The 11,133-nt window shown below is 41.5% G+C and overlaps 1 protein-coding gene across 1 annotated transcript; it reads left to right on the top strand.

The window, feature by feature from the left end:
• Positions 1-870: 870 nt before the first annotated feature.
• On the top strand, positions 871-10,351 carry CA3 (carbonic anhydrase 3). Its single transcript, XM_059901864.1, has 7 exons — positions 871-1,217; positions 1,962-2,159; positions 4,350-4,468; positions 6,207-6,299; positions 7,350-7,412; positions 8,259-8,414; positions 9,370-10,351. Exons 1-7 carry the CDS (start codon positions 1,184-1,186, stop codon positions 9,487-9,489), a joined length of 783 nt encoding a protein of 260 aa, XP_059757847.1. The 5' UTR covers positions 871-1,183; the 3' UTR covers positions 9,490-10,351.
• Positions 10,352-11,133: the final 782 nt, after the last annotated feature.

Below are 11,133 nucleotides of genomic sequence, written 5' to 3'. Positions count from 1 at the left end.
GTGTGAGCTACAACCAGACGTTTAAAAATATATCTTTGACATGTGCGCACTGGATACGCCAGTTCTATTCTCCTTTTGTGTGGGTTATCGTACTATAAAACAACTTGGGAGGGGGAGAAAAAAAATACAAAGCAATTCTGGAAAATTTTCCGCTCTCTTTTCTTCCAGTCTTTCATTATGTCTTGGAAAATGAGGTCATACGTTTTACACAATATGACTCACTTTATGTTCGTGGCCTTCCAACACTCCAGAAGGTTCTCGACTTTTCGTGAGCAGACTTAACAGCTCACGCAGTCGGTAAATCAGGCTCCTGCTCTGCGGTAACCTGCGTCCAGATCTCTCCCCGATTCCCGAGACCCAGCCCTCGGAGTCCTGAAGACCAAAGGGACCCACGAGGTTAAGAAATGCTGCCTGGTGTGGTTCAGGGATCTGGCATCGTCAATCTCTCAAGAATAACAGAGTTAGAGAACCTGCCCTCCGGCCTCTTTCTTCCCATCCTTTGCTGCTAGGATTTTACAAGTTGCCTGCAAGGGAGTCAAACATGGGTCAGGCAAACAAACGTGTTCTTTCCAGCCACCGAAACCGGATCGCTGGAGCGAAATAAACCCGCAGAAGCATCTGGAGACCGCAGCCAGACCGGCAGCCTGCGCTAAAAGCAACTTCTAAGTGAGGCTGCAAGTGCCGGCAGGGTGCAGATTTCAGTTGGATGCTAAGCACAACTACCACGCCCCATCCCCCCTTACCAAAAAAAAAAAAAAAAAAAAGCTTGGAGGAGGGAGGGAGGGAGGAGGAGGAGGCGAAAGTCGCCGGCATTTCTGCACATCGGCGCCCGGGGTTAGAGAGCCGTGCAGCTTTAGGAGCCGGGAGGGAGGAATAGAAGGGCCAGGAGAAGCGCTCCCAGGGAGAGGGGAGGGGAGGGGGAGGCGGAGGGAGAGGTGAGGGGAAGGATGCCCTCCGCCCATCTCCCCCCACCCCGACAGCTGTCCAACTATTGGAATTCATTGGCTTCCCCACTCCGCCTCCCAAATACCACCCCAATCCTGTTTAGCCCCCCACCCCACCCTCGCTGACCTAATAAGGCCGTGCAAGTGTGGGGGGACCTATATAAAAGGTGAGGGCTCACGGGGACTGTGCACGGCGAAGGAGAGAAGGCAGCAGCCGTCCAGTGCCCAAGAAAACGACCATGGCCAAGGAGTGGGGCTACGCCGACCACAACGGTGAGTGTGGGCAGCGGCTGCCGGTCAGTCCGGGATGGTGCTGCTCAGAAAGTGCGCAACTCCAGCAAGTGCGGTGGCGCGGATGGAAACTAACATTTACGGGGCACTTCCCGAGTGCCAAACACTGCTGACCCTTTTACTTTTTATCTGATTTAGTTCTCCGTGGTGTGGAGCTGTTATTACTCCCATTGGAGGAAACTGAAGCGCAGAGAGGTTCGGTAACTAGCCCAGATCGCAGTGCCTCTGACGGAGAAGTCAGACCACCGAGGGCCAGTTCTCACTGTCCCCTTCTCCATGATACTGGGCAAGCACTTAACCTCTCTGAGCCTGGTATTGGTCTAAGCTGCTCTGCCTGCAGCTCCTGCTTACCCATGGGAAAAGGAATATGGATATGCTCTGAAATCTATTTAGGGTCAGTGTTATTTTATTCCAGCTCTATGAGAGAAGATGGCATTGGTAAAACATGTGATGAAGTCCACTTCAAAAATAAGGCTATGAGGCTATATTTGAGCAAATACATGGAAAATTTGAGGAAATACACGGAGTTAAGTATAGTCTCCAGGTACACTATTAACAAAACTATGAACAGGTCTTAAACACTAAGCCTTGTATTGCCCAATCTGATATTCAAGACCTTTTTATAATCACTGGCTAGCCTCTGTGTATTTTGCTGGTTTAGTCACTTAGAAAGAGGGCTTGGATTGTGCCACTAAATAAATAAATCCTCTCAATTTGATTTCCCAGGTCCTGACCACTGGCATGAACTTTACCCGATTGCCAAGGGAGACAACCAGTCGCCCATTGAATTGCACACCAAAGACATCAAGCACGACCCTTCCCTGAAGCCATGGTCAGCATCTTATGACCCCGGCTCTGCCAAGACCATCCTGAACAATGGGAAAACCTGCAGGGTTGTGTTTGATGATACTTATGACAGGTCAAGTAAGTATCACACTTAGGTAGAGACACGTGAACATTTTCAACATCCATATTGGCAAAATGTGATTTATGACACAGCAACAGAATTGGTGGGAAGCAGGGGGCACTTCTTCTCTGAAAAAGGAGATGACATTTGACTTTGCTCTAGTCTTGAAGACTTACATTTATACATAGAAGAGGAATGTCTCACTCTCTAATGCTGGTCACCCAGGCTGCTACAAAATGGCCCCATGCCCAAGCTAAAAGTTGGCAATGCATTCCTGAAATGAAGCTTAATAGGAAGGTGATGGTAATGAGTCCAAATGAGTGTTCTTCAGGCTCTGATGGTCTACACCTGAGGGGTTTTTTGCTTCCTAACCAAGGCCTGGAGAGCAAGGCTCCCAGTCCCAAAAGTGGCACAGATTCCATTCTACAGAGCAAGGAACATAGCAAAGAAACCAAGTAGGTACTCTCTTCCTCTGCTGTGTGGGTAGGGGCCAATCCAGGGGAGAGAGTAGACCCACTGTATGAATCAAGAAGACTTGCCTTCAATGCTTCAGTGGGGTTCATCTGACTAATCATTTTGGTGAGTGTTTTTGAAGAATCTGACAATTTCTTCTTGAGTTGTGATTTGTATTTGTGTGAAAATGAAAAATCTCATGTTTAAAAAAATCTCTTTATTTCACCTACACTATTAAGCAAATCAATGAAATAAAAGAAGGCTAATTAGAAATGCTTTATTTCACTGTGAATGAAGTAAGAATCTACCTTTAGCATTTTGGTGCTTGATATACAGTAATACATTTTCCTATAACCACATTTGTAAAAAATTTAAAATTATCCTTACTGATGTATAGGAATGAATATTCTCAATGATGTTGTAATTAAAGAGTAATAGTTATAATTTCTACCTACTAGCAGGTTCCAGGTAAGGAATATCATAAAAATATATTTTCTTAAACAATAATCTCATTGGTATCTGCTACTTTTTTTCTCTTATCCATTTAAATCAAGTTCCATTCTGAAGGATTAGTAACAAAATTAAACAGTATCTGTTAGGTTGGATCACATGAAAATGACTTTTTGTAAGCAAAAATGATTGACTATTGACAATTTCATATAATTCATCCTAATAAATTGGACTCATATGACCAAATAATAACTGTTCCTAGTGGTTGGGTAGAAAAAAATGCAATTAATCAAACCAGTCGTTCCTACATGACCAAGCTTACACAAGCCTCATTCTATTGTTTTAGACCTATACTATGGCTTTCAGTGTGCCATTTCAGCACCAACAGTTGGTCAATCTTTTCTAGAATAGCTACCCTCTGAATTCTATTTTGATCTAGCTTATGTTGCTAAATTTTGATTTTAGGGTTTCTGTATAGTTTCCAATATCCTTTAGAAAATATTTGAACTTCTAAATCACTCCCCAGGCTGAATGAAATGAAACGAAGTTAAGTGCCAGGTTGAGGTATTTGGACAACAAACTCACATTCATGCTAAGGAGAATCATCTCGTTTAGGGGTCCACATTGATTGATTCCCTGGGAAACTTCTGAATTTTCCATTTCATCTCATTTGAGTAAACACAGTCTGAATTAGACATGGATGAGAGCTCTTGCCTGTAGTACTGAAGAAAAGTGTAGTGAGGCGAGACATGGAGAAGGAATTCACATTTGTTCAGTGATGACTCTGCTGGGCACTGTGATGAGCAGTTTAAAGCCCTTAATCTCATTTAATCCTCACAGCAGCTCTGAAAGGTCAGTATTATTATCACCTTCAGAGAGATGCAGAAATGGGTTCAGAGAAGTTTAGCAATTTGCCTGAGATCACACAACTAGCAGGGGGTGGGGCCGGGATTGAAACCTAAGTCTGCCTGGCTCTCAAATATCCTGTTCTCCCCAGTGCACCACACAACAGACCTGTGCTTTGGTTGTTTTCATTGCCCATCTCCTGTTTTAATTTTATTTTCATACATATTAAATTGACATTTATAAAATAATAAAACAAGCAAACAAAATCAGAAAGACAGAGAAGAGAAAGCATTTATTTTGATATAACCCAAGACTTGACTTTGTGAGAAAGAGACCAGTGTGCTTGGGAATGGCACCATCAGCCCAGCCCATCAAGCTTAGGCTATAAGGGCTGTTTAAAGCAGGGCTCTGTAAAAGAAGTGTGAGTTCACTGCTGACCTAGCTTCTCTGAATCACAGTGCTGAGAGGTGGTCCTCTCACTGCACCCTACCGGCTTCGCCAGTTTCATCTTCACTGGGGCTCCTCGGATGATCACGGCTCTGAGCACAGCGTGGATGGAGTCAAGTATGCAGCGGAGGTAGGAGGAATTGCCATTACCCACTCTGGATCTCACCCAGTGAAAACTGAAAACTGAACGATAATGACAGAATAGCATCCAATGCGTTTGCTTCAAGCCTGTAGTTATGAAAAGAGCTGCAATAGTTTAGCATAAACTGAAGCTGCCAAACATTCTAGGTTAGACAGTTAAGAGAGTGTAGGTGAGTTAGCGTCACGCATGAAGAATTTCAAGGTTGTATTTAGAAATTGGATAGCAGCTTAATAATAATATTTTTTAAAAAGCCAGGGACCTGACTGGAACTGAAAAGATAATGGTAGCTAATACTTATTAAGTGCCTACAAGTACTAACTCATTTGATCCTCTCAGCACACTATGAGATGGGCTACAGACAAGGAAACTGAGGCACAGAAAGGTTACATAACAACGTCACACAGCGCATGAGTGCTAGACCTGTGCTCTACCTTATGCTGATTGGCTTCATAGTTCATCATCCTGCCCAGTGCTCTAAGCTGCCTCTTTTACAAGACTGTGGTGCTTTAAAAATAGCACTTAGTAATTCTGGCTAATGCTCATGCTCTAGTCTCTTAATGAAGGGTGTGCATATGTGTGTGTATGTGTGTGTGATTTTATATGTACATATGTACTTATACAGAGATAGCTAGATATAGATACACACAATTTAATATGAACAAATACTACTCTCTGTTCCAGTTAACCCATTAACGGAAACCCATGATTTGTAGCTCAGATCAAGGCATCAAATTACAAGGAAATAAGACAAGCCTCCTGCATGTTCTCTGTATAAAGCCAAGCCTATAAGGGGTGACAAATGCCCTGGAGGTGAGGATAATTCCATTTGTACTGCCAAACTCTTCCAGAGGCAGACTCTGGTCAACCGTAGGAGCTGAGACAGAAACCTTGGAGCCACTTGTGGACACTCTCTTAGGCAGCATCATTAGGCAGCCTAACTAAATTTGACTAAACAGTTAAACTAAACTATAGGAGACCCGAAGTACTTCCCTGTGATCATTTCTCTACAGCCCATCTAGACAGCCGGTGACAGGATAAATTAATTGAGAATGCCTTCCAGACATCTTCCCCCACAAATGGGGAAAGTTTAGTATATTCCTTACAAATGTGGGCAAGGCTTGCAGTTCGGTCTTTACATGTGGGATTATCTCACACTTTTGGTCTTGAATAAAATACTTCTAAATTGCCATGAACTATTGTATTCTCTTGCCATTCTATATAATGCAATGTGAAAAAGTTGACTAATTTAACTAGTGTCTATGTTAGCACCTTAACATTATTAAGGTAAGGTGACCACCCGGTTCTAGACCATTTGTTGCTGAAAGGAGAGAGGCATGAAGACACCTAAGAATTTGTCCCCTTATTTTTCCTCTCCTACTTCCCAGTTAATTGTGACTTTAGAATGCTAGCAGATTCCTGTTTATAACTCTGTGTTTCACTGTTTGATTTGGTCAGAAAAAGGACTAATGTTATACAAAGCTAAAATAATATTTTGAATTGGTTTAATGAAAGTTCAGTTTTCACCAGTTCTACCTATCATAACTTTTAATTTGAACCATTAAAAGTCTTACCAAAATATTGCATGTTAATTTTTAGAATTCTGTCAACTTCTGTGAGAGTGTTCAGCAACCTTAGACTGTATAATTATTGGGTTTATTGTGAATAATTTTATACTTATTTCCTTATTTTAGGAATTTACCTCATAACCTCTGTTCTATGGTTTCAGCTTCATTTGGTTCACTGGAATTCAAAGTATAACAGTTTTGCAAGTGCTCTGAAGCAACCTGATGGAGTAGCTGTGATTGGCATTTTTCTGAAGGTAAGGTAAAAATTGACCATGTATTTTTTTCAAAGTTTAGTTCCTTATCAATGCTTAAGTTTTACTCCCTCCTTTTATTTAAAGGGGAGAGAGGAATGAATTTCAGTATTCATTCAACTATTCAAGATATTTCTGTTAAGATCAGCTCAAAATTTTTTGCTCTCCCTTAAAAGAGTAACTTTTGCCATACTTCAGTACCCCTAGCACTTCTAAATTTTCTTAAGATGCAGGATGTATGTGTGTGTATGTGTGTGGTGTGTGTGTGTAGGGGCGGTGGAGATGGAGCCTTTGAAGGAGCTTATTTCACTGGCAGTGAGGGCAAGGGCAGCCTTGTTCATTACCCGTTCCTGCTACTCCATGTCAATTGCAGTGGAAACCAGAAAAGCCAATGTTGGGAACGTCTGTGATGCCGAGTCCCTGGCTGGACATCCACTCGGCTTAGTGGCCACCACTCACATGATCCCAGGCTAAGATAGCACATGGAATGTGTGTGTTGTTGAGCCAGCCTTGGTGTAGAGAGGACTTGGTGTCATTAACACATGAATTTAGTGGTAACATAACCAAGATTTTAAGCCAGAGGTGAAAATCTAGCTTCTTTCTTTTTGAATGACCTAATTTGTTTTATGTTCTGAATTCATTGGGTCATATTCAGTGCTTGAACACAGTACTACAGGAAGTGGAGTGGGTCTGAGCAGAAAGACAACGAGTTTAGTTTCAGATACACTGAGTCCATCCTAGCTCTAATTCTATTAAAAAGAAAAGTAGACTGACTTCACAGAGAAGGTCAAGGACATAGATGTAAATCAACATGTAATTTGTGGTTTTGTACTTCAGAGGCCTGGAGTCCAAGTTTAGTTCAGAAAATATATACTCTAAAATCTTGGGGGGGGGTGGAAATAAACTTATGTTTTTGCTTAGTACAAGATATTCTGACAGATTTATAAACACTAGTTGTAGATGGATGGATTAAAATTAGTTTTTAAGACAATCCTAAATTATGGAGAAGAGAAAAATATAGTTGTTGGTTTACTTTTTCTTTTTTTTTTACAGATAGGACATGAGAAAGGCGAGTTCCAGCTGCTCCTTGATGCGCTGGACAAAATTAAGACAAAGGTAAAAAAAATCATTTTCCCTCCCAGAACATAAAAGCAGCGTATGTCAATTTTTTCTTTTTACATTTTCAAGTGTATTTCTTTCACCTAAAATCTGTTAGTAAGTTTGATGAATATGCTAAGCATACATATAAAAGCAAATGCTATTATATTTGTATGTATATTTTTATGGTTTATAGGTTTTAGAGCAGTTTCACATACATAAGTTTATTTAATCCTCATAGTCAACCTGTCAGATAACTACATTTTTAATGAAGTGTTTGAGAGAAAAGTTGAGTGGTGTTCCCCTGCCCAACACACACACACACACGCACACACACACTTACACACATGCAGAGGTACTAAATGTTTGGGTCCTAGTGTTTCCCTTTCTCTCCTGGGTGGCACCTGTATATTTTAAATCTTAACAGTAGATTCTTCTACTTAGCAGACTCACTTTAATTCTTTCTGTTCTAATCAAACGCTTTTAGTTTTACCACCAGAGAAAGTAAGTATTCTGAGTATGATACTCAATAAAAATGCAACTCTGTTTTGTATCATCAAGAACCACAGCATTAACTTGTATGAAATATTTCTGTTACAGTTTATAATGAGTTTGTCCTTTTTCTTGAGAAATGATAGATTTATAGTGCTACCTAGAGTGAATAAGGAATACAATTGACTGTGGCAAAGTCAATTGATGCAAACCGGCCTCCCCCATCTGCCCTTTATATCTGAAAGGCACGTCCTTGTTCACAAGCTCCGTTTTCTCTGTTGCATTTGAAATCCATTCTCCCCAAACGGTGAGACGCTGGGGCAGGCGATGCGCATGCGCCCGCTCACCGCGCTGTGTCCCGCTTTCTCCCAGGGCAAGGAGGCGCCCTTCACGAACTTCGACCCGTCCTGCCTGTTCCCCGCCTGCCGAGACTACTGGACCTACCACGGCTCCTTCACCACGCCGCCCTGCGAGGAGTGCATCGTGTGGCTCCTGCTGAAGGAGCCGGTCACCGTGAGCCCCGAACAGGTGAGCAGCGGCCGCGGGCCGGCCTTGAGAGCACGCTGACTTACCGTCGCCGGCGGACTCTGTGAGATACAGACGCTAAACTGAAAATATAAAGCAATAGATGCTTACCGAACAGCTCTGCGACTGGAGATTTCATAGTTTGCCCCGGTTAATTACGATCAGCCTGTTTAACTTTCTAAAGCTCAACTTCCAAAGGATACCAGGCTAAATGCAAGAACATTTAAAGGTGGCAGTGACGCTGAACAATGCCCAAGTTTGTGCTCTAGAAACACTGAAGGGTACAGATCCATATGAGTTAGACTTTGCTAATTTGGAGAACTCCCAAATACTGAGCCCTGTTTAGGAGATGGAATGGTAAATACAGGCCTGGGGATAAGATGCTGGTGGAAGGGATTGAACATCCTTGTGAGGTGTGTACTGGTTCCCTAGTTTTACAGCTAAGTAGGCTGAGGCTCAGATAGGTTAAGCAGTTTGCTCATGATCACACAGCCAAGGGCAGGATCTGAGATTGCACCTCCAGTCTGTCTGCTTTCAATACCTTCGACCTCTCTCCTCAGGCCTCCCTTGTAAGTGTTCATGTAAATTGACTTCATTAACTTATGCAATGAGGGGCCAATTGAGCTTATTATTTGCACTGTCTTCCACTCCTACAGAAGGGATAGATTTCATACTGATCTGTCAAATTAAAATAATTGTTTCAGAATTCAGGAGGAAAAGGTTTTGACCAGAGGGTATGGTGATCCTGTATAAAAGGAGGAAAAGTGTTTTTACAAATTAAAAAAAAAAAAAAAAAGGTTTTTGTTACTCAGAACCAAATAACTCTGGACTGGACATTGGAGACAGGTTTTGTAGTTTGCTTGTTTAGAAAGCTGGTGATTTCTAACTCTTTGTCACACGCTTAATGTGTCCACTTGGTCCAAATGTCATGCTGACAGCCTTCCCTCGCCCCTTGCAGATGGCCAAGCTGCGGGGCCTCTACTCCAGCGCGGAAAATGAGCCCCCGGTGCACCTGGTGAGGAACTGGCGCCCTCCACAGCCTGTCAAAGGCAGGTTAGTGAAGGCCTCCTTCAAGTGAGGCTGCTGGAGCTTGCCCTCTTCAGGAAAGGAAACCAACAGTGCAGAGCTTGGTTCCTTGCCTCCTTTTGGTGCTTCTTACTCCAAGTATATTTCACTTTTCCATACCAAGCAATGAAGATGAGAGATGTGATCACCAAGAAACTGGAATTAACTATTGACAAGATCTAATATGAAAGCATTTGGCCTTTTTAATAATCACCTTTCCTGTAAAAACAGCATTTCTAGTAAGGTTTCAAAGAAGAAGAAACAGAGTTGGAAGAGGAAAGGTAGAGAAAAATGGCTGTTGGGCACTGTTTTTGTGTCATCTTAAATTTCACAGAACTTCAGTTTACTCTTTTCATGTTATGAGTTATCCATCTTAAAGAAATAATGAGTAATTATATACGTGGGGGTAGAGGTGTCTGAAGATCGTATAGCAATTCAGCATAAGCCAGAAATTAAAATGACTGTGGATACCGAGAATTGAGATGGTGATGTGTTTTAACCTTTAAATAAAACCAGTAAGAGGTCCATCACTTATTCACATTTAAACTACTGTAAAGATTGCCTGGTTTTGATTATCAATGAAAGTAAAATACACTGACTAGGAATTTTTTTTAAAAATTGACCCATTATTTGAATGCTTTCTTCATAAAGATGTTGACTTTATCCTAATATTTTTCTTTACCTGAAGGAGGGCCATTTATTTTTCATTTTACTACTTTTATCTTTGCATGCTTATTAAAATAAAAACTGCCTCTGATATCTTTCTAATTTGAGCGTGGGATTAATGATTCCTAGAACATGCAGGAGTGAATGCCTGCACTTGAAGTAAAAGCAGTTGTACTGATCATCAAAACTAATAAAGACATGAATGTAAACAGTTGAGTGTTGTGTTTTTTAAGGAGGGAGAACATTGTAAGTTTGTTTTTATAACTGAAGTGACTCAAATTCTGAGTTGGATTGGAAGCTACATTCCTTGTAGAGCAACTGAAGCAATTACTGGGGGCCTTCCGAGGAGATTGCAGACAGAAGAGGAATGTGTAGCCATACATTTGACAGTGTGGACTAGTTTCCAGAGGCCTCAAAGTTGGTTTAGGATTCTGAGGTGCATACCAGTACCATGGTTGCTAACTTAGGGGCATGGAATCAACTCAGACTGTAGCCTTTATGTCCTTATTTTTTTTAAATGTGCATCAAGATAACACCAGTCTAACACTGAAAAAATCCATACACTGAGACCTTCAAAAATATCTTTAGACATAAAGTCTAATTTTGCAGTTAGTGGCTTTGATAAATCTTTTATCACATCACTGGCTAATATGTTAACTTACTTTCAAAAATGGCAGCAATAATTGAATTACCCTAAAGAATGAAAATGGTATTGGGTCAGGAGAGTCCTGCAATGCTGGAAGTCAAGTCATGTGACAGAGTCCTAGGAGGCTAATGTTATTTAATGGTTTACCATTTGGGTGAAGTAAAACCAGGTTGGTCAGTGCAAACTGGTTGTGTTAATTAAACCCCTTGAAATTAGGAAGTGTGGAGCTTTCATCAGTTAGTGGTAATACACAAACTGATTCTCTCAGGGTACTTGGTAATGCTGGGAGCACGGTAAAAATGTACCCAATGTACACTCGTATGTGGTGAAGGAACATATGACTTA

The sequence above is a fragment of the Balaenoptera ricei genome, chromosome 17 (assembly GCF_028023285.1).
Source record: "Balaenoptera ricei isolate mBalRic1 chromosome 17, mBalRic1.hap2, whole genome shotgun sequence".
NCBI lineage: Eukaryota > Metazoa > Chordata > Mammalia > Artiodactyla > Balaenopteridae > Balaenoptera > Balaenoptera ricei.
Note: the sequence above shows the minus strand (reverse complement) of the source record. Positions and strands in the feature narration are given on the sequence as shown.